We start from the raw sequence: 24953 nt of genomic DNA on the forward strand, positions 1-24953 counted from the left end.
GTCGGCAATAAGTATAAGTCGTCATTTACCTAACAATAGAAAAAATAATATAGACAAATAATTCAGAGGCAACACCCAACATAAGGGCTCATCAGGAGAATACACTGGCCTATATAGGGTTTCGCCACTCTAAATTCTCTACCCAGCACAGTGTTGTGGCTACCACAGAATATCCATGGCATCCCCACGTCAGGTATCACCCCCAAAATACATGCCTATGAAAAAAAAAACAGCAAATGTAAAACAACCAAGTAAAACCAAAACAAGCTTATCCTGTTAATATATCCCTCCCTTTAGCAACAATAGGTAAACTAAATATTATAAATTTTACCAAATCACAAATATTAACACATTGCAAAAAACCTGAATGAACTAAACAATTATAGAATTCATCTTTACCATGTGGCTAATTTTTTAAAAAATCCGCTCAATTAGAAACATAATTCAAAATAGATGGCGCTGTGACAACATTTCTCGAACCTCCGAAATTAGTTAAAAATTTCTTTAAGTATTTCTAGATAATTCTTTTGATATTTATTTAGAAGTTCGTTATAGTGAAAACTAAATTTTTTAAATTGCCAAGTTAATTTATTTGCAGAAAAACCTCTTGATATCAATTTTTGGCTTAAGATTTTACATCTATTTTTAAAATCAATATAATTACTACAAATCCTTGCATAACGAAGTAACTGTGAGAAAAACGCTGAATGTGTGATATTTGAGTGTATATTACTTTCAGGGAATGGGAAACTAATCACTTCAAAATCAAAATCATCCGTTTTATTATACATTTTAAAACTTAATTTATTATTATCACAAATATTAATATTTAAATCTAAGAAATGATCTTCATGACCAGCGCCATGACTAGGCTCAAGAATAAGCTCTGATGGATATATATTTTTAGAAATATCAATGAAATCCTTACAATTTAAGACCAAAATATCATCTAAATATCTTTTATTATTTGACAAAGCATGTTTTAAATTAATTGGATTATTCTTATCCATCATATATTTATATTCTAGTTGACTTAAAAACAAGTCAGCTATAAATGGGCTGGCATTCCCCCCCATGGGAATTCCCATAATTTGCTTGTACAAATCACCCCCAAATCCTATATAAGTATTGTATAAAACAAATTCCAATAACTCAAAATATATATATATAGATTTAACGTTAACTGTATCGGCAGTCAGATTTTAAGATACAGCAACGTGTCTAATACTTGCAAAAACCACTAAATAAGCCCTTAACTATAGTAGTATGTGGAGACGCCTGAGAGTCTGGTTCAGACAAATTAGAATTGAAGTCTCCGGCTATAAAACAAGTTAATCCTGGACGCAGAATTTCTTCTACACGAGAATCTAACTCTTCGCATGATAAAGCAAATAATCGCTTTGACTGATCGCTGGAGTAATTAGTGATTATACATACTAAACACATAAGCACAGGAATCCACTCTCACGGCTAAATATTGATCATTTAGCTCGAACATGCTAGAAAAGAAACCTGATCTAGCGAAAGCAGCAAATTTACCAGAGAGTCTGCCAGGTTATTTCGCTTTCTGGCAGGCACAGTGTACGATGTCTTCCCATCAAGTGTAATTATGATGTTACCATGTTTAGTAAGAAAATGTTCCTAGAGAGAAATCCCATTATAACTGGAGCTGAGGCTTTGCAAAACAGAAAGTTTATAAAATGTAAATGATCCGTTTATATTCCATGATAGTAGAAACGAGTCCATAGGCTTAAGTTCTGTGTTCGGGCTCTTTGCAAAATAGCACATATGAACATTGATCTTGCGACAAACGCAAAAAATACTTTTTTGGCCTTGAGTATCAGGCGTCAATTTGTGATCAAGGGAGCCACATTTATAACACAGTACACTGTTATTACAATTCACGGTGAAGTGACCGATTCCATGGCAATTAAAGCAGTGACGGAGTAGGAATACAAACTCTTCAGCTGGAAGGCGTTCATATCCAACTTTCATTGATGCTTTCAGAAACGTATCAAGATCATTTCAAGACGGAAAGTAAACCTTAAATGCTTGAGACTTGCCACAATGTACTGTTTTAGTGCACTTGGGAATTAGCTGTTGGGGATTAGCTGTTGGGGATTAGCTGTTTAAGCGACGTACGTCTAAATTTTATGGCACTCATTGAATCGCGGCAACAAAAGCTGGCTCCTTGAGGGAAATGTAGAGCGAAGATTCGGTGCCCATAACATTTTTGACTATCTGGCCTGTAATTTTCTTAGACCGAACCACAAGTTTCCACTCGTCGTTAGACCGGCATAACTCGGCTATAATGTTTGGATTTGGTTGCACCTTGTCGGTGAATGTTTTCCGTTCATTTGGACGTTTAAAGGTCTTTTGGGGAGTTCTGAAGTATAACAGGGTAGACTGATGAGGGAGGTGCTGATTGAGGAGGCTGGAACTGGTCAGCCAGGCTGGTGGGAAGCGGCTAGCATTCAACATAAATCCATCTAATTTTCTCAAAAATTCATTTACTTTCAAAACTACTGTGGCGTGAACACACTCACCAATGGCAGGTACTTCACACGGACTGAAAATTGCAAACTTCGGGATCAAAACATTTTGCTTTGCCGATGTGACAGCGACTAGCATATTTCCGTGATATTGTTATCATCCTTGGCTAGGAACCATCCGGGTTTGGATATCCAGCACATTATGAAGGGTCTTCTTAGGTTGTAAAACTGCATCGTGTCGTAAAACTGCAACACAATATGCAGTTAACATACAAATAATATATATATATATATATATATATATATATATATATATATATATATATATATATATATATATATATATATATATATATATATATATATATATATATATACTAACCAAAGCTCATATGGGTCTTGAAATTGAAATTTGAAATTTGAATTCATTTATTTATTTATTAACAATGATGTTCAGAGAATACATTATATATATATATATATATATATATATATATATATATATATATATATATATATATATATATATATATATATATAGATATATATATATATATATATATATATATATATATATATATATATATATATATATATATAGATATATATATATATATATATATATATATATATATATATATATATATATATATATATATATATATATATATATATATATATATATATATATATATATATATATATAACGAGAAAAAAGCTCGTTATATATAACGAGAAAAAAAGCTAACGAGAAATTTTGGACAAAAAATATTTATGTGCTTGACGTCATTTTCATACACAGCAGTATGGAAATGACGTCACACTTCCGTGGAAAATTGAAGGTTTTCATGTATGGAGAAGTTTATATTAAATTGCTTAAAGAGCAAATTACTGGTATTTGCAAACATATTCGGATATATTTGGATAAGGGATTGCAACAGTTCTAAAGCTTAGAATTGAAAATCAAAAGTTAGAAGCTTAGTAGGAATCGTTACAAGAAATCAGACTTTATAAAAAGAAAAAAAAAAAAGAAAACCGAAAGTTTGAAGATTAGTACATATTGTTGTAGAAATGGAACTAGCTTCAATAATCAAATATCTATGAACAGATTCAGTATAAAAAGACATTAAATTGTGTAAAGAGCAAAAAACTGGTAATTGCAAAAATATTATATATATATATATATATATATATATATATATATATATATATATATATATATATATATATATATATATATATATATATATATATATATATATATATATATATATATATATATATATGTTCATATCATATGTTTTTCGGAATAATACCATAGCTTGAAGACTTATTCTCTTCGCAAATATGTACAGGAATTCTAAGTTAAGTTTTATAAAACCGGAATACATTTTAATTGGATCCATATCCAGTCCAACTTAAAGTTGAAATTGGATCAAATGATGTAATGAAATCCTACTCTAACGAGAAAATTCTACGTGATGAGCAGAAATTATCGTTTTCAGCTTTCACCAGTAAATTTTAATGTCATCTTTTACGTTTAGTAGCGATGAACTAGTAATTCATTAAGTTTTGGATGATTTACAGTCTTTGATGCATGCAATTTCCTAAGGTATATAGTGTTTGATTGTCTTTATTTTTATAAGTGAAGGAAGGGAGTTTCAGTTAATCAGCTAATATTTAATCAAAATACCCCCAGAGGGGACACTAGCCTCTACATCTTTCAACTTTATATCTTTCTGTTATGGGGTATACAAATAAGTTGATCGATCAGAAGAAAAGCAAGTAATCCCGATGGGGGGGGGGGTGCAGATAAAATTTTTTTACAATGATAAATCGTAGAGCACTACTCTATTTTTCCAATTTTTCTCACAGATACATTCGGTATCTTCCAATTTTAAGCTTGTCTCGCCTGATTTTTGAAAAAATATATATAGGAAGGCTTTTGCTTCCAACATATTTGAATATTCCAACATATTGAATCAACGTTGGAAGCAACGTTGCTTCCAACGTTGATTCAAATTATAATGGATACCTTTAAGGGGAAACGAAATTTTTCGCGTTTCTTGCGTTTAAGAAAGTACGCAGGGTAGCTTATTGATGTTTATTATTATTTTTTTTTAAAGAGTAATTCAATACTGAAACCATAAATAAACAAGATGTATGATTAGTGTCCCCACAAGTAGTGCTACATTATTGCCTAGAGATATTAACTAGTTTTGAAAAAAAAAGTATAAACCGATGTTTTTCACTCCAGGCTAGAAGAAGTCGGTTAATCAGTGAATCTGTATAAACAGTTTCTACAAAAATGTATTCCACACCGCTTAATATTTTCACACTTCAACGTCAAGTTACTTAGCCCCCGAACTAGTTTTGATTTTGTTCAAAATACACACTAGCATCCCCTTAAAGTTTCATTTTAACGATCTTAGACATTCCAGATACATTGTAGTTACACCCTTTTAGCATCCATATGTAGTTAAACACCCCCGCAATATGCCCTGAAAGCTTCAACTTAACACTTTCAGCCGTTTCTAAATGTTCCAAATACGCTATTCTGACTGACTTTGATGGACATCACATATATTTTAATATAACACCCCGAACTGTTTACTCAATATTGCAAGTACTCCCTCTGGACAATCTAGATAGAATCTTTTGATGTATTTATCCCCCCCAACTTTCCCTGAAAATAAAAATAATACCTATTCTTTTCTTAAGACATTGTATCTATGCTATTTTGACAACCTGGCTGCAATTAAGCTCTTTTGGTTTGGTTTAATAGTAGTATCATCAGTTGTAATAGTAGTAGCCGTGGAAGTTTCAATTTGATACCCTCAGCATTTTTTTTTTACATATTGCTGATATCTCAAAAATATCTCAATGACAGCCAGCATAGAGACAGTGCTTTTAGGTTTAGTTTTATAGCTGTTTGAATTTTCACCGAAAGCTTTTACTTCATATCTTATTCCTGGCCTACGATATCCCGCTTATATAATTTTTTAAACCTAGATACATTTCAACTATTTTGATTTCGTCCAATGGGAGCAGCAATTACGGAAGAAATAGTGACAAAAACGTCTAAAGTAGCCTTGAAAGTGTTACCTTAATACTCTAAGGGTTTGTTGCAATATTGCTACACCCCTATGATAAACTAAATATACATAGTGTGTTTTAATTTAGTTCAATCCCCCTCAAAATTCCTTGAAAGTTCCACGTCAATGCTCCAAGTCGTTAATTTGGTATACTAATATGGCCTTCTGACATTCTTCTTGGACATGTGTTATGATTTAATTCAACATCCTCCTCTATCATCTCTATGCGTTTCACCTTAAAAACAGTAGCCTAGGTAGTAGCAGTAAACGTGGTAACAGTAGTATTAGTATGCACATATTATCTTTACTCAGTTCAACAATCGCTCAATATACCCTAAAAGATTTTAATTAAATGCTCTAAGCCGTTGTTAAGACATTGCTGATACACACTTTTTACAACCTACATTCACGTTGTGTGTTTTATTTAGTTCAACACCCCCCTAAAAATTCCCTGAAGGGCTCACCTTCAAAACCTTAGCCTCAATAGTAATGATAGTCTTAGTAATACTGGTAGCATTAGTGACATAGCATCTTTGTTTTGTTTTTCAATATCCCCACTCAACATACCTTGAAAGTATCTACTTGATATCCTAAGTAATACATGGGACATTGTCGATTCATCCTTATGAAAACCTCCATGTAAATGGTTTCTTTTGATTTAGTTTAACATATTCTCAATATCCCTTGGAGTTCTCACCTTAACAGTCTCAGTTTTATTAGTATTAGCACTAGTACTAGTAACAATAGTAGGAGTAGTACTAATAGTAGTAGTATCGCTAGTAGTAGCAGCAGTAGTAGTAGTAGTAGTAGTAGTAGTAGTAGTAGTAGTAGTAGTATTGGTAGTAGCAGTAGTAGTCGTAGTAGTAGTAGTAGTAGTATTAGTAGTAGTAAAAGCAGCAGCAGTAGTAGTAATAGTAGGTGTAGTAGCAGTAGTAGTAGTAGTAGTATGTGTAGTAGTATTAGTAATAGTAGCAGTAGTAGTAGTAGTATATGTAGTTGGTGTAGTAGTAGTAGTAGTAGTAGTAGTAGTAGTAGTAGTAGTAGTAGTACCAGTACTAAGAGTGGTACTAGTAGTAGTAGTAGTAGTAGTAGTAGTGATAGCAGTAACAGTAGTGGCAGTAAGAGCAGCAGGAATAGCAAGCACAAATTACCTTTTGTTTAGATCAACATTCCCCTCAAAATGCTCTGTAAGTTTCAACTCAATTCTCCAATTCAATCGTAAGGTATTGCTGATACGCTCTTTTGACAACCTGCACATATAGTTTGTTTCGATTAAGTAGTAGTACAAGTAGCAGTAGTATTATACCCATATCTCCTTTCGGTCAGTGGAATATCCTCCTCATCAAGCCCTGAAAGTTTCAGTTTAAAACTCTAAAGCATTCATAAGATATGGCTGATATGCACACTTGATCACTTGTTTCCATCTAGTTTCTTTTGATTTAGTTCAATTTCGCACTCAACATTACCTGAAATTTGCACCTGTATGCAATAGAAATATTAATTGTAGTATTCATAGCAGTGGCAGTACTAATATACTACTAGCAGTAGTAATATACTACAAGTGATAGTAACATTAGCAATAGTAGCATACACATATTGCATTTTGTCAATTGATTAACCCTCTCATCATTCCCTTAATGTTCCGGCTTAACACGCAAAACCATTCTTGAGATACGTCGTTTTGAGAGCTTCCATAAACAATGTTTTTTTTTTTAATCAGCTCTCTGCTCGACATACCCAGAAAGCTGTGCTTGAGTGCCCTTAATCTTTTTGGACGGAAAAGTCAAAGATATACTCATTTTTCAATAACAAATACTCCACGCAACAGTGGGTGAATTAAACAGCTTACTACTCCAGCCCTAAGGGATGTTGGACCGTTCAACTATTCTGAGCAAAATGTTTGAAAGTACGTGCAGTATTTTTAGGTCTGGTAAAACTCTTCGACGTGATGGATCATGAACTTCTTCTTAAAAAGTGTGAGGCGTATGGTCTGAGGGGAAAAGAGTTGAATTTCTTGACAAGTTTTTAAGTAATTGTTAACAGTATGTTCAACTAAATGATTCTTCTTCTGGAGAAAAAATGGTTGAAATAGGTGTTCCGCAAGGATCAGTTCATGGTCCTATATTATTCTTGATATTTATAAATGGTTTACCAAATTCTCTAAATAATTTTTGCTACAGAATAAATGAACTAACGGTTAACCCTGCTAGCGAAAAAGTTTTACTTTTCGCTGTTGACACAACAGCAATTACCCTAGCTAAGACAGTGCAGCTGCTTGAGAAGTTAATGAGGGAATCAGTTGATGACCTGGCTGAGGGTAAATAAGCTAAGGATAAATATAAGCAAGTCTAATTTTGTGATTTTCTCACGATCGCCGGAATTTTACCCATGGATGAAGGAATTAAATACGTCTAATGGAGTTATAAAACGAACCGTTTCTTTTAAATACCTCGGGATCACAATTGATGAAAATTTATCTTTTAAGCAGCATGTAACTTTAACTAGTACACCCTATTTATATACTTTATCGTTCAAGTATTTGGCTCTCCACTTTTCCATCTATCCTTAAGCCAATAAAAGTTCCACAAAATTACGTAGTTAGGTTTTTAGCAGGGATTCCTCCTCGTCAGTCTGTTTGGGAACTTTATCCAACCTTGAAAATTTTGTCAGCTGCGAGCCTCCGTGAATTTGTGTATTTTCGTCTATTTTTGGAGTATTGCAGGATGTTCAACCACGCTGTTTTAGTGATTTATTATACGTTAGGCCTTTTGTTCATTTACACTATAAAAGGGGTAATGTTGATTTAAGTGTACCTAGAGGCATATCTTCCCATTCATGTTTTTCTGTTTTATATAAAGGTACACGGAAATGGAATAGTTTGACTAGTAATATAAAGAGTATTGGACACCCTGTAATATTTCGAAAAACCATTAAGGAACTGCTTTTGTGTTTTGATTTATTCATTTATTTTATTTATTGTGGGGTCTATGATGATATATAATTCCCAGAGTAAAGTAATGATATTGTTTTTTCTTCCATATTTATAGTTGAGTGGGGTGGCCTAGTGTTCTTTCATTTTATGTATTTTGTTTTCACTATTTTCCCCTCGGACAAACTTTGCTTTTTAGGGGAGGTAGTAACCATTTCCTTGTTTATTATCTGCTTAATGAATTAATTCTTCTTTTTCTATAAATAAAATTGGTTATCTCAAGTTTTGATTGAATTTCTTTGAAGAAAAAAGGATTGTCAGAGGGGTTGATCGACATCCAGTCACTTTTCACTCTTAAACATGAACAATAGAACTTGCAGTTTCCAATCGAATGACCCCCTTCCAAAGTTACACTGACAACTCCTTCTGTACAAATTCCAAACTGAAAAAAACATATACATTTTACCCGCTTCGCTCTTCACTTAGGCAGCACTTTTTAGCGCTGTTAAACGCTGGCTATCATTCAACCGAGTTGCTTTTTACTCACAGTTTGCTAACTTGAACTGCTTGAAAGTTCTTCTAAAAAAAGTGTTATGCAATATTAATTTTTATTGTGAGGAAGAATCATCGACCAGATGCTCGGTATTTCTGTGTGTTGGAGGGTGTGAATGTTTGTTCTTATTTTCAACCGTGCAATTTTCCAAAGGCAATCACACATTATTAGCACTTAGCACCAATTTTCGAAATAAGTGTTTATTCTATTTTTACCTTCAAAAATGATAACCTAAATTCAAGAATTGCTCATGTTTAGCATATTCTTACGAATTAAATATCGTTGATTTTTTTCTCCTACCAATATATTTAGCGAACGCAAATAAAACTTGCATTGCTCTAAGCAGTTCAACAAGATGTGTAAAAAACCAAAATACAAATAAAAATAAAATTAATACCAAACATTAAAATAAAAACAAAATACCTGTAACTGAAGCTTCGACACTTTTTTGTTTTTTTTTCATACTTTATTTTCTTATTAATTTGGTGTCTGTAGTCGACAGGGAACATATATCCTTACCCTGAGAACATATTTCAAATTTTTTGGATAATGGAATATATTTACCACCTTTTTAGGGAAGGGGGGGAGAGCTCAAATTTTGTTCATTGTGCTGATTGCATGCAATGAGAATTGTAGCTTAAAGTAATTTTCTACGAATACAGCTGATATTTCCCGGAAAATATTTGACCTGAATTCAACGAAATTACAGGCAAGCTTCTAAGGATGTTCAGTTGAAAAAAAAAGCTTTTATCCTTCTGCTTGCACCTTCGGGTTGATTAAAAGAGCCACCCATACCTTACTATAATAATGATACTTATGAATTTTAAATCTAGGAATGGAACTTGTGTTTCTACTTGTTATCCTTTCCTCCACGGGAAATGGGATAACAAAGGCTTATAAAATTGGAGATTTCCGGAGTAATCTGAAGGATTTCAAAACTAAGTCCAGTCAAAACACAAAATCTTTTTTAAACAGGATATATTTCGGCCGTAAAAATGTAGAAAGCTACGAAGTCGACACTGCCAGACATATAAATACCCAACAGAGGTCGGATCAAGGAAAGAAGAGTATTATGACAAAGATGCATTCAGGCCTTGAAAAAATGGAAAAAATCACACTACAGAGCGTTAAAAATAATCAAAATGGAAGAAGAAGTGATTTTGGTTCCAAAAATTTAGGAGTGAGACCAAATAATTTATTAGTTAATAATGGTAATTACAAGTATTTAGCTTCAAAGCCTAGTAGCAATGTAACTATACCCAAAAAAAACAAGCAAAAAACTTTTGAAACTAATAAAGAAGAGTCCCTTGAAGAAACTATAGAAACTTGGATCCAACAGATGTCGCTATACTTCCTTGGTTACACGAACGAAAAGGATATAAAACTTCCTGACAATTTCACTGAAGGCTACATCTATGATGGTAATTGGCGACTAATAGGCCATCAACTTGCCTTGGCTATAATAGAAAATATTATATTTACTTATATTTTGGTAAGAGGTGTCAGAATAAGGCCTAAACCATGGGCAAGGGAACTGGGTAATAAGCTACATCGTCTAAAGTTGAAGTCACATGTCAGAACAACTATTACAAAACGTGATGTGAGTGGTGATATGATGATCGTTCAAAGAATTAATGATTTCCTCCTTAAGCTTCTAAGAGCTGAAGAATGTTTTGAGGAGACTATTTGTCGGATTCTTCCTAATAATTTGAGGTATGTTCAAATATTTTTAATTTCTTTGGATACTTATTAGTAACATTTTTTACTCCTGAAAACAGTTGCTTAAAATCTTAATTTTTTTGTTAAATTTCCAAAAGCTTAAGAGTATTTTGAATACATTGTTTGTCGTGTTGTCCTTGTTAAGCCAAGGATGCTTAAATTTTTTCGCCATTATTTAAAATTGTCTTAGTGACTAAGCTAACAAATTTTAAGCGATTAATGACGATTTTCTAAAGAATTTTCTAACATTTGAAAAGTGTTTTGCGAAGATTATTTGACGGATTGTTCCCTTTAATTGGAGGCTTCTTCAATAATTTCAAATTTCTCGGCTACGTATTAGCGGTGTTAGAAAGGCTAATGTAGGGATTTAACTATTCTAATGGTTAATTGAAGTATTAACAATTTTCCAATTAATGTTAAAGAAAAATATGTTTAGGGGAGACTTTAAATTGAAGCATTCCTGTTATTTCAAGGACTGCTCAAAGACTATAAATTTTTCCGCTATTTATTAAAGATTTTTACGATTAATTGAAGTATTAGCGAAATTGTTAATATATCTTAGGGTTAATCTTTGTGATAAACCCTGCTTTGATTTTCTGCTACTTTTCCATTTTTTTAAGAAAAATCATCTGCCTAACTGTCTTTAGCCATAAATAATTTAGACACACAGGAAGAAACATCTTGTGTATTTCTTAAAATTTTCTGTTATAAAGAGTTCAAATTTTCAAAAGAATTTTTTTTGGTACATTTTGTTTTTTTTTGCCATGAAAATCTAGTGACTGTTTACATAAATATGAATTATGTATGAATAAAAGAAGTGTATCTTGTATAATTTTTTTTTCACCTTAATGTACCTGACCAAACAGTTATTTTTATTTGAGCTTACCAACTTTAATGATACCTAAAGAAATATATAGTTAGAAAGAAATGAAAATCAAGTAAAAATTTCGACAAGGAACCGTCAAGTCGTCCTCAGTGCTAAAATTAAATAAAAAAAACAAGTTTTTTCAACTGAAAGTAAGGAGCAATATTAAAACTTAAAACGAACAGAAATTACTTCGTATATGAATATATACGTATATTCGTATATGTTATTGTTTTAAAAAGAAGAGTTGAGAGTAAGAGTCAAACTTTAGCGTAAAGAGCGGGGCGTTGATGAGGCAGCCCCTTTCATATACGAAGTAAATTCTGTTCGTTTTCAGTTTTAATGTCGCTCCTTACCTTCAGTTGAAAAAATTTGTTTTTTTTTAATTTAATTTCTGAATGCTTTTGAATCAATGCATGTTTTGATTTTGGCTCTCCGCAGAGGAATAATTAAAACGAAATTTGCATATTTTTTATTTTTTTGGCTAAATGGCTTTCTCATAATTTTGATCAAATGATTTTGATAAAAAAAGAGCAGGGGAGGACCCCTAGTTGCCCTCCAATTTTTTGGTTAATTAAAAAGGCAACTAGAATTTTAATTTTTTACGAATCTTTTTATTAGTAAAAGATATAATTTTGTCCCAATTCATTAAGAATGACCCCTGAATCTCAAAGCCGTAGAATAAATAGTTGACATTACTAAAAATACTTTAGCGTAAAGATCGAGGTATTAGGAGGAGGTGAGCCCCTCATATGGGTAATAACTTTTGTTCGTTTTAATGCTGCTCCTTCCAGCTGAAAAAAAAACTTTTTCATATTTATTTTTTCATTGTTTTTTTTTAAGTAATGCTAGTAAATCCTGCTTTCCCTTCATGGAAATTTTCTTCTCCCATGACAAATTCCTCGATGGAAAGCTCCCCCAGCATATCCTCTTCTTCTCAACCCCTCCCCCAACCAAAAACTCCTCCTGAAAACGCCTGTACACTTCCCAATAACCATTACTATATGTAAGCACTGGTCAAAGTTTGTAACTTGTAGCCCCTCCCACGGGGACTGTGGGGGAGTAAGTCGTCCCCAAAGACAGTGGAAGTATTCGAAGTGGAAGTATTTTATTTTGTCAAAGCGTGACAAAGTCAAAGCGTGTGGAAGCTTCGAAGTTGAAGTATTTTATTTTGTCAAAGCGTTTTAAAGATAAAAATTGTCTATCGAAAATGAAAAAAGAAAAAAAAGAAAAAAACTCTATGAGAACTTTAGGAATTATTTCATCGCATCGAGTTTTTTTCAGATGTAGAAAAAAAACTTCTGTATTAAACCTTTAATTTGAAATAAATATCACCATAGGAAACTAAAGAAAAGAATGAAGAAACCCAGTAACCAAGTAATCAAACAGTTCGTGGTAACGAACTGTAGTAAGGAGCGACCCGGCTTAATAGTAACCGGAAAACTCTAAAAAATGGAATTTTGATAACACTAGCTATATCAAAAGAATGGCATTGCAATGCTGATTTTAAACATATAAGTTTCATAAAGTTTAGTCTTACCCATCAAAAGTTACGAGCCTGAGAAAATATGCCTATTTTAGAAAATAGGGGAAAACACCCACTAAAAGTCATAGAATCTTAACAAAAATCACACCATCAGATTCAGACCTGCATAAGCAAGGAAGTCAAAATTTGCCTATTTTAGAAAATAGGAAGTAAGCAAATAATTAACGTTAAATAAATCAGATTCAGCGTATCAGAGAACTGTATGGTAGAAGTTTCAAGCTCCTATCTACAAAAATGTGTAGTTTTGTATTTTCTGCCAGAAGGCAGATCACGAGATGCGTGTTTATTTGTTTGTTTGTTTGTTTGTTTTGTTTTTTTCCAGGGGTGATTGTATTGACCGATTGGTCCTAGAATCTTTCGAGAGGGCTCATTCTAACGGAAATAAAAAGTTCTAGTGCCCTTTTTAAGTGACCGAAAAAATTGAAGGGCCCCTAGGCCCCTCCCACGTTAATTATTTTCCCGAAGTCAACGGATCGAAATTCCGAGATAGCAATTTTATTCAACGTAGTCGAAAAACCTTATAACTATGTCATTGGTGATGACTTACTCCTCCACAGTCCCCTTGGGAGGGGCTACAAATTACAAACTTTGACCAGTGCTTACATATAGTAATGCTTATTGGGAAGTGTATGACGTTTTCGGGGGGAGTTTTGGTTGGGTCGAGGGGCTGGCAAGAGGGGTATATGTTGAGGGAACTTTCCATTGAGGAATTTGTCATGGGGGAAGAAAATTTCCATTTTCTTCCATTAGTATTATTTTTAGCATTATTAAAAACAAAACAATGAAAAATTAAATATGAAAAGTTTTTTTTAGCTGAAAGTAAGGAGCGGTATTAAAACTTAAAACAAATAGTAATTATTACGTATATGAGGGGCTCACCTCCTCCTAATACCTCGCTCTTTACGCTAAAGTATTTTTAGTGATTTCAACTATTTCTTCTACGGCTTTTGTGATTCAGGGGTCATTCTTAATGAATTGGGACAAAATTTAATCTTTAGTGTAAAAGCGAGGTACTGACGAGGGGGTGAAGCCCTCATATATGTAATAAAAACATGAGATTAAAAAAGTTTGTTACGTAAGCTAATTTATAAATTACGTTTATCTTTTACTAATAGAAACATTCTTAAAAAATTAAATGTTCTAGTTGCCTTTTTAAGTAATCAAAAAATCGCAGGGCAACTAGGCTTCTTCCACCGTTCCTTTTTTTCTCAAAATCATTCGATCAAAATAATGAGAAAGCCATTTAGCCAAAAAAAAAAGAATTTTGCAGATTTTGTGTTGTTTATTCTTCAGCGGAGAGCCAAAATCAAAACATGCATTGATTCAAAAACGTTCAGAAATTAAACTAGAAAAACAATTTTTTTTTGTTGGGAGGAGGTTGGGAGGAGGGGTTGACAAGAGGGGTAGATGTTGAGGGAATTTTCTATCGAGGAATTTGTCATGGGGGAAGAAAATTTCCATGAAGGGAGCAAAAGATTTTCTAGCATTATTCAAAACAAAACAATGAAAAGACAAATAGGAAAAGTTTTTTTTAGCTGAAAATAAGGAGCAGTATTAAACTTAAAACGAATAGTAATTATTACGTATATGAGGGGCTCACCTCCTCCTAATACCTCGCTCTTTACGCTAAAGTATTTTTAGTGATTTCAACTATTTCTTCTACGGCTTTTGTGATTCAGGGGTCATTCTTAATGAATTGGGACAAAATTTAATCTTTAGTGTAAAATTGAGGCACTGACGAGGGGGTGAAGCCCTCATATATGCAATAAAAACATGATATTACAAAAGTTTGTTACGTAAGCTAATATATAAGTTACGTTTATCTTCTACTAATAGAAACATTCGTAAAAAATTAAAAGTTCTAGTTGCTTTTTTAAGTAATCAAAAATCGCAGGGCAACTAGGCTTCCTCCACCGTTCCTTTTTTTCTCAAAATCATTTGATCAAAACAATGAGAATGCCATTTAGCCAAAAAAAGAATTTTGCAGATAATGTGTCGATTATACTTCAGCGAAGAGCCAAAATCAAAACATGCATTGATTCAAAAAAGTTTAGAAATTAAATTAAAAAAACAAGTTTTTTTAGCTGAAACTAAGGAGCGACCTTAAAACTTAAAACGAACATAAATTACTTCGTAATTTCTCGAACAGAATTCGCTCGAGATTGGATTTTCCAAACTAATTTCCAAGAAATCCAGAAGAGACGCTAAATATATTCTCCGGTTCTCAGACAGAAAATGTAATGTCTTGCAGGAGTACGCATATTTTTTTCTGAAGAAGTTTTACTTCTGCAGCAAGTGTTTCACCTTGCGTCACGATTTCCACATCCAGAAATAGTTTCGAGTTCACGAATGCTATCACTTCCGAGAGACACCCCGTTGATTACGAAAAGAAAAACAAATTGAGGAAGCTGTTGCCTCTCTCTGCAACACAGTTAGAATTTTTGAAGTGCTTAAAAGTCTTTTGAAATCAACAAAAATTTATTTTCTTGGTTCAACATCAAAACCCTGGCAATAATTTGAATGTTAACAAAATAAATAGCAAATTGGGAAAAGTAATGCACTTAAGATGCAAGCAAACTTTTTCATATCTAGACCAAAGGTCGAACTAGTGCAGATACCAGTTTCCGGGTTCTATTTCTTTGGCTGGCAATGCTTTGCGGGTGTACTATAATGCATGTATGATGAAAAGTTTATTGCCACATATAAATAAAATTAAATACTGCAAACCAGTGTAAAAAAAACAAACATTTTAAATCTGTATTGGAATACAACTTTCTATAGCTAAACAAAAACAAGCGTCTACAACCATAGTCCGGAAAGATGGACAAGTTCCGATGTCTTCGAACGGACTCACTCAAGAAGATTTACCATTCAGTCGAAGACTTACCCTTCAACTATTGAAGAATCAATCGTTGGTTATCGAATCCCCATAACCAACAATTGATCCAGGCAATGGTCTAATCCAAATATATTTCAAAGGACAAACTTGACGTTTTAAAACGAAGCTAGCCCGGCGTAAACTAGCCCAGCCCTTAAAAAGTTAGCCCGGCTATTCATATGTAAATTTAGCGTGAACATGTTCCTTTTAATTTCCAGTTCATTGTTAGAAGTATTAGTCAGCTCAAAATTAATAGATTGGCAAATTTAGTTCATCGAAACAAAGTTTTCTTTTGAAAAAGCTAGAGGGACCTGACTTGAAAGGTAGTAACCAGAACTAGTAAAGATAAAAAAGGTAGCCTTTTACAGGCTGGAGAAAAATTGTAGACACGTTTTGTAAGCTTTAAAATATCTTTCATTTTTATATTAATGTTTTGTATAATAATCTTGTTCCATACTGTGTATTTTGTATTGTGTTTTAAATACTGTTAATATATTTTGTAGATTCGAGCGCTACAGCAAGAAAGCTTTCAGCAGTAAATTTCGCCGACAGTTTCAGAAACACTGTCAAAACAGACGGAATATGAGAAGTTACACTTGTAAATTCAATAAGCGGTTTGGAAATAATAAAATATTGTGAAAAAGATAATATCTATTTTTATTTATTTCTTTCCTTAAATATATTTTCATCTCCGTATCAGTCTAATTGTTTGAATGTTAATTATTGTTAGGATTATGCTCAGTAAGCAAGGTTTCGACGCAAAACTTGTTTTTCGTTGTGTTTTAATACTGATTTGTTAAACTTAGGCTAGCATGAAGAATTCTTCGCTTCACAAATCCAGCTTCAGTGGATATAAACAAATCTTGACAATGGCTCTAGAGTATGTGGAGACCGCCAATTCGAACATAAACTATAAGTTCTATTTTCTTTTTAAGCGACCAAAAGGATTGGGGTAACAAGTTCCTCCTACAGTCCTTTTCCGCCAAAGTCGTCTGATCAAAATTTGGGACAGAAGTTTCAAGCTCCCATCTGCAAAAAGGTGGATTTTTTTATTCTTAGCCTGTTGATCAGGGACAAGTTTTTATTATTTTTTACTTAGTTTTTTAGTTTTTTCCCAGGGGAAATCGCATTGAGGCAATGGTTCTAGAATATGGAGAGACGGCCCATTCGAAATAAAATTATGGGTTCTAGCTTCTTTTTAAGCGACCGCAAAAATTAGGGGAATCTTGTTCCTTCCACTGCCCTTTTCCCCCAGAGTCGTCTGATAAAAATTTGGGATAGAGGTTTCAAGCTCCCATCTTCCAAAAGGTGGATTTTTTTTCTTATCTTGTTATAAAGGATACGTGTTCATTTGTTTTTTAGTTTTTTTTCCCAAGAGAAAATCATATTAGCCCAATGGTTCTAGAATACGGGAAGACGGCCTACTTGAACATAAATTATAGATTATAGTTCCTTTTTAAGCTACCACAAGGATTTGAGGGAACTGGTTACACCCACGGCGATGTTCCCCAAAAGTCACCCAATTAAAATTTGAGATGATTCAGCATAGTTGAAATGTCCAATATGACTCACCCTCCGAAAGTTCAAATTTATGTCTTAATTCCTTAAGAACGACTCCTGAGACACATGAATCACTTATTCAAAAAAACATGCTAAAGTCAGAATGAATCACCGCTTATACTGCTGAATCACCGCTATGAATACTGGGTCTACCTAAATCTAAGATCGATTTATAAGAAGGCTCTGCATTTATTTAAAATTGTTGTTGATTTCAACTTCTGATTTTACAATAAGTTGATTTTACCCCCCCCCCTTGCCTCTTGACAAAAATTTGTACTCCTTTTTTTATTTTATAGGAATGTTTGGAATTACTTTGTTTCTTCTGTTATTTATCAGAGCAGCAAATGTTAACGGTTCAAAAACTATTCAACAAACTGATATTTCATCTGGTGATCCTGAATTCAGTGGTGGGAGAAGCTTGAGTGAAGTTTTACCGTATAACATGAAGATTAACATAGAATTGAATCAGTCTCCTAGATCTTCTGCAAATGCAACTTTAATGTTACCAATGTCTTATTCTCGAAAAGTAAGAAAAAGGAGAGACGGTTGGGGCTTCAATATACGTAATTTAAAGCGGCGATTCTTAGACGAAAGGGTTTTTAAGATGAAGCTCAAAAACTTTGTCTCCAATAGATATAGAACTACAATGGACTATATACCCTTAACAAAGTTACTGTCGACATCCCGCATGAGATCTATGATGGGATTCAAAAATAAATTTGATCCTCAGTCAAGAAGTGAACCTAATCCCCATAGCTTAATTACAGCAGTTGATGGTAGTTCAACAGAAAGGAAGACCTTGGACATGTATCAGGCAGCACATAATTTAGACTATCAAAGGGTAAGCTCTGACAGAGATAATTTGTCAAGAAGACGTCTATATGTAACCCCACCACTTTTACGTACAACAGATTTCCCTAAAGAAAAGTTGGAACAAAAAAACTTAAAATTACATAGAAGTGCAAATATAGCTAGTCAAAGATTTTCTACAGCAAACCTTTCTCACTCAAACGTAGCTTCAAGAATTCTTAAAGTTGCTAGTCCAGTAAGTCGGAAAGAAACGACGATGTCAAGGATTCCAGACGTATCAGTAGGTGGTTTAATGAAAACTGATAATCGTCAACCTTTCTCTTATCATTATAATAATCATCAAAGACAAACAATAGATCAAGCCCCATCATTTTATCGCTCCAATACTGCTACACCTAAGTTTAATTATGGGTCTTCAGTTTTATCAAGTTACAATATCCAGCGCAATAGTGAAAATTCAAAGCATCAGCTTCCAGCAAGAGAAAAATTGGCTGAGACATTAGAAATTCAGGAGACAGGCTCCATCAGTGCCGATCAAGTATATCAAACATCTCCCATATATTTACAAAGAGGAGATCATAAAAAGCACTACCAAGCAAAAGAACACAAAGTTAATAAGCCTTCAGTTTCTCCTTACGTTAATGTAAAATTTACTCAGCAAAACCTCACAAAATCAAAACACGTATTACCAATAGTACATAGCTACGAAGGTAGACTGATACCAAGGGTGGAGCCAGATAAAATATCAATAAAAAACTTAGAATTTGACGTATCCCTGTCAAAAAATACCAGCATCACTCGTAAGACTCCTCCTACGTTGTCTTTAGCAAATCACAAAAAGTATCCTAAAGAGACTTTAGGTGGCCATGGACATCAGACGTTGAAGTCTAACGATAATTTAAAAAGTGACGCAATATTCAAAAGTGTTGGACCAACAAATTATGTAAATCAAGAAGACAGTTTTAGAAGAACAATACCATCTAATTATTCTGATCAGGTGAATGAGTTCATTTCAGTAAGGCAGAGCTATCTACAAGAAATACAAAAATCAATACAAAAGGCTATATCTGCTATTGGAGACCTTTTTGGTTTACCAGATCTACTGATGGATGAGTTAGGAGAAAAGGGTGATGTTGACGCCATTGGATTTTATTATGATGCCGTGTGGGACGTTTTTATTTATGTTATAGTTATTAATACCGTATGGCCGATTATATTTGGTAATAAGGCAGTCAAAGGGAAATATGACAATTTACCAAACTGGGTATATAAAAGTTTTGAATTTTGGGAGCAAACACTGCTACCAAAACTAGGGATTGACGTTGTCAGACGTGGAAGGAAGTTGACAAATCGACATGATGAACTATTGCAACAAACGTTGAAATTGTTCGTTGAGTCTATAGTATCAAAGGAAAAACTTGAGCATTTATTTAAAAAGTACCAATAACTAGAACGAAAAAGTACTACAGGAGCTGAATGCTATGTTGCTAATTCATCTTAAACAAGACTGTAAGACAGAGAGAGACAGAAGACATACAGAAAAATACTCCTAAAAAGTTTTTCAGAAACATTGAACCTTTTTCGTTTTTAGAAAAAAAAACTATCTAAAATATGTATTGTATTTTTTTTTTTTGGAATGTCGTTCATGCAACTGAATGAAAAAATGAAGACTAGTTATGCTTATTAAAATACAATTTAAATTCAACAAAAGCAGAAAGAATATGGTGTTAATAAGCAAAACCATGAAAACCTCCCTAGTGTGTCTTCATAAGAACGAACTATAACTCGTAGTAACCAAGACTTTGAAATTCTATTTTGAAAAAAAAACAACTGTCAATTGAGGATGAATTACTATTTGAAGGTCATTCAAGGATGGTAACTACTTTTTTGATTAATCTTGATGGTAAAAGTTCACTGTGAGCATAGATTTATTTGCATTTCGAAATTCCACCTGAAACCTTGCAAATGTGATGTCAGCTCGAAATGAAGACTCCACTTCTGGAATTTTCATGGCCAATGACCCCCAAATATGAAAATTGCTGTACCCTATCTTGAGAACCGAGAAAATCTATTTTGTCGCATGAGAAACAGTGATGCCTCTCTTTTTATTTTCCTTCTTCTTCCTTAATTTACCGCCAATGGGGTACTAAAAAACTATACAAAGGTGCTTAAGGGCTTATTTGAAAAAAAACAACACAATATCTGATACTTTTGTAAGTAACAAAAGATAAAACTAAAATAACGCATAATTTTCGACAAAAAAACTGTGTCTTCATATACTAGATAATACAACGTACGTATCATTTCACACAATAATATGTGTCTTAAGTTGCTTCTCTTGGGTATAATATTATTTTTGACTTATTCTGATTCTTGATTTTCTATAGTTCGTTCTTTACTGCACGAAGTAAGTAACAGACGAATTCTTTTCCGTTATTTAACAATAAAGGGCTACGTTAAAATTTCCATCAAGCATAAAGAATCATCAATTCGGGTTGGGGGAGCTTCCTTGGTGGGTTAACTTCTCTATTACGGTAATTTTCTCTTATTTTAGATTTTAACGTTCCATTTTCTTGAAATTTGGAAAAATGTTTTTTTTTATTTAATTTTAGCGTTTTTATTTAATACGCTAAAATTTTTGCCTTTTTTAAAAAGTAGAGCTAAGAGAAAGAGTCAAACTTTAGCGTACAGAGGGAGGCGTTGTGGAAGAAAAGCCCCTTTCATATACGGAGTAATTTCTGCTCGTTTTAAGTTATAATGTCACTCCTTACTTTCATTTAAAAAACTATTTTTTTTTTATTTAAATACGCTGTAAGAGCGAAAATTTAAATAATATATGTTGCTTCCATTAAAGTACACATAACAATTCTGCTTCTAGAAGGCTTAGAGGGTTTCAGTTCTAGTCTTGTTTGTGGTATTTTTTTTTATTATTATTTATAGTTTGAATTGATTGTTCACTTTAGTATACATTCTGTTTGGGTTCTAGTTACTCATTGATAATTAATTCTGTTATTTTTATATTTAAATTGCTATTAACTTTATTTAGGGTTGTCTTTGGTTTAGTGGTGCTCTTTCCTTTTTTGAAAACATTTACTTTTGAAAAGATATTTTACAAATTGGCATTCACTTGTTTTTAAATAACATTTTTTTTTTATTCAGTAGTAAAACTCATCGTAAGAATGAAAATTTCGACGTGGAATTTATTTTTTTGACGAATATTTTGCAGCAAATCTTAATTGAAGTTGTGCTACAGAATCCTGGATGGATAGGATGGAGGAATATTATCAAAACAAAATCTGTAAGATTTTGATGAAAAAATTAAATGGAAAATGTGGGCCTTCTATAGGTATGAACCAATAAATAAATGAATCAATAAACACTGTAATAAATACAATAAATAAATGAAACTAGAAGCGAGAGGGAATAACAAATAAATATTCTAGTCAAACTAAAACACAAACAGAAACTGCTACACACAGGAGAAGGGCTAACACCGTCTAAGTCTTCTAAAGACCGGAACATCATTTGTGCTTTTCTAAAACAAAATAGAATTTGAGCGTTTTTCTTTTTAACATTAGTAAATTCAAAAAATATTTAGACTTACAAAGAAGAATATCTAAATAAAAATCTATACATAATATCTTTACGAATATCTATATAAAACAGTCTATCTGTATTCATTCATTATGACGACGTTTTTCTTTTTTTTATGTTATGAATCAAAAAATAGCTGAAAATACAAATTGTTTTCAGTAAAGAGCGAACGACGTTCTGGTGATTGAAAGGCATAGGGCCGATTGCCCTAGTCTTCGTCGTGGAAATTTCTCTTCCTCGTCTACTCTTCATCGTGGTAATTTCGTGGTAATTTCTGCTCATTTTAAGTTTGACTTGATTAATTGTACTTTCTGATCATTTTGGGTTTCAATTAGTCATTGATATTCAAGGTTGTTTTTTTCGAGTCAGAACAATTCTTTAAACTCATTTCCGCTCCCCTTTAGTTTAATTTAACTCCTAGCTGTTCTTTAAGGGCACTTATTTTTTCAGAAAAGTTTTTCAATTAAATATATGACTGATTTCAAAGTAAAGGTTTTTTTTTATTGGGTAATAAAGGACTATTTGTAAATTTTTTCTTTTTGGTTCTTTTTCTTAAGAATTAAGATTTTAGCCCGACACTAACATTTTGTGCAGCAAATATAAGAATAATTTACTGGACAACTTATTATTTTCTTTTACTTTCTTTTATTTCATATTTTTCTATTTACCAAGATATGAATTATTTATAAGTTTCTGTGGTGTTTCAACTCTTGAATAAAAAAAAAAACTATTCTCTTGGAACGTAGGCTGAAAAGGTAGTACCAAGTTTTTTTTTGGCCCGAGGAGTTTTCTATTTATTTTCTCTTTATTCTATTTACTATATTCTATAAATTAACAATAGAATTTTGTACGGATGGAAAGGAAAGGAAAAATTTTGTTAGAAAAGATTTACGATTGGTAAAAATTTGAACCTTCTACACGGGTTTATCCCCCAACTTCATTTAAATCTAATACAGAAGAATAGAGGTTGACCTTTTACAGAAGAAGAGAAGGTTGACCTTTATACTGCAATTGCACAAAAAAACAAGTTTTTTTAACTGAAAGTAAGGAGCGACGTTAAAACTTGAAACGAAAGAAATTACTCCATATATGAAAGGGGCTTTTCCTCATCAACCCCGCTCTTTACGCAAAGATATGACTCTTTCTCTTAATTCTACTTTCCAAAACAGTAAAAAACTCTAGCGTAAAGAGCAAGGCATTAAAGAGGAAAAGCCCCTTTCATATACGGAGTAATTTATGTTCGTTTTAAGTTTTAATGTCACTCCTTACTTTCATTTAAAAAAAATTGTTTTTTTTGTTTAATTTCTGGACGTTTTTGAATTAATGTATGTTTTGATCTTGGCAAATAAATTTCATTTGTTTTGCTCTTTACGCTAACTTTCTAATGGTATTAAAAAGTAGAACTGTGGCAAAGAGTCAAACTTTAGCGTAAAGAGCGAGGGATTGCGGAGGGGACAATCCATTTCATATACGGACTAATTTCTGTTCGTTTTAAGTTTTAATCTCGCTCTTTACTTTCAGTTTAAAAAACTAGTTTTTTTATTTAATTTTTGAAAGTTTTTGTAATAATGCATGTTTGATTTTCACTCTCTGGACATAAATTATTAAAATGAAATTTACATATTAATTCTTTTTTTGGCCAAATGAATTTCTCTTAGTTTTGATCAGACGATTTTGAGAAATAAGGGGTGGGGAAGGAGGCCTAGTGTCCTTCCAATTTTTCGGTTATTTAAAAAGGCAACTAGAGCTTTTAATTTTTAACGAATGTTTTTATTAGTAAAAAATACACGTAACTTAATAATTAAGTTACGTAACTAATTATTATATTCTTATGTTTTTGTAATGTATATGAGGGGGTTTGTCCTCTCGTTAATACCTCACTCTTAATGCTAAATCTTAAGTTTTGTGCCAATTCCTTGAGAATGACCCCTGAATCAGAAAGGCCGTAGAATAAATAGTTGAAATTGTTAAAAATACTTTAGCATAAAGAGGGAGGTATCTATCTCCTAACTACTTCGCTCTTTATGCTAAAGTATTTTTAGAACCCCTTATATGCGTAATAATCTCTGTTCGTCTTAAGTTTTAATGCTACTCCTTACTTTCAATTGAAAAAAAACTTTTTGATGTTTATTTTTTCAATGTATTTTTATAGTAATTCTAGAAAATCCCGCGACCTTTTCATTGAGTTTCTCTTCCATCATGACATATTCCTCCACGGAAAGATCCTTCCACATAGTACCCTCCCCTGAAGCCCACCCCCAAACCGAAAAGATCCCCCTGAACACGTCTGTACACTTCCCAAAAACCAATACTGTATGTAAACACTGGTCAAGGTTTGTAACTTGCAGCACCTCTCCCAGGAACTCCGGGGGATTAAGGCACCCCCAGAGACATATTTATTATAGTTTTCGACTATGCGGAACAAAATGGCCAAATTTTGATCCGCTGACTTTGGGAAAAATGAGCCTGGGAGGGGGCCTAGGTGCCCTCCAATTTCTTAGTCACTTAAAAAGGGCATTAGAACTTTTTATTCCCATTAGAATGAGCCCTCTTGCAACATTCTAGGACCACTTGGTTGATGCGATGACCCCTTGGGGAAAAACGAAAAAATAAAAAATAAATAAATAAATAACCACGCACCCGTAATATGTCTTCTGGCAAAAAATACGAAATTCTACATTTTTGTAGATAGTAGCTTGAAATAATTGCTGTAGGGTTCTCTGATACGCTGAATGCGATGATGTGATTTCATTAAGATTCTACAACTTTTAAGGGGTGTTTCCCCCTATTTTCCAAAATAAGGCAAATTCAGGCATGAGACGTTTGATGACAAAGACTTAATTTGATAAAACTTATATATTTAAAATCAGCATAACAATCCAATTCCTTTTATGTATCTATTAGTATCAAAT

The 24953-nt window shown here is 32.8% G+C and overlaps 1 protein-coding gene across 3 annotated transcripts; it reads left to right on the forward strand.

Moving 5' to 3' along the window:
- The first annotated feature begins 3948 nt into the window (after window positions 1-3948).
- Window positions 3949-23212, forward strand: LOC136028411 (uncharacterized). 3 transcript variants are annotated; one of them, XM_065706246.1, is made up of 3 exons: window positions 3961-4104; window positions 9903-10782; window positions 16581-16782. In XM_065706246.1, exons 2-3 carry the CDS (start codon window positions 9905-9907, stop codon window positions 16714-16716), a joined length of 1014 nt encoding a protein of 337 aa, XP_065562318.1. In that variant the 5' UTR covers window positions 3961-4104; window positions 9903-9904; the 3' UTR covers window positions 16717-16782. The 3 variants fall into 3 exon arrangements, with proteins under 3 accessions (XP_065562317.1, XP_065562318.1, XP_065562319.1); XM_065706247.1 differs by having other exon boundaries at window positions 3996-4104; window positions 10045-10782; XM_065706245.1 differs by lacking the exons at window positions 9903-10782; window positions 16581-16782 and adding an exon at window positions 17934-23212 and having other exon boundaries at window positions 3949-4104.
- Window positions 23213-24953: the final 1741 nt, after the last annotated feature.

The sequence above is a fragment of the Artemia franciscana genome, chromosome 6 (assembly GCF_032884065.1).
Source record: "Artemia franciscana chromosome 6, ASM3288406v1, whole genome shotgun sequence".
NCBI lineage: Eukaryota > Metazoa > Arthropoda > Branchiopoda > Anostraca > Artemiidae > Artemia > Artemia franciscana.

What these genes read in the sequence shown, in the direction of transcription:
- LOC136028411 (XM_065706245.1), top strand. Translation starts at nt 17,936, where the DNA reads ATGTTTGGAATTACTTTGTTTCTTCTGTTATTTATCAGAGCAGCAAAT.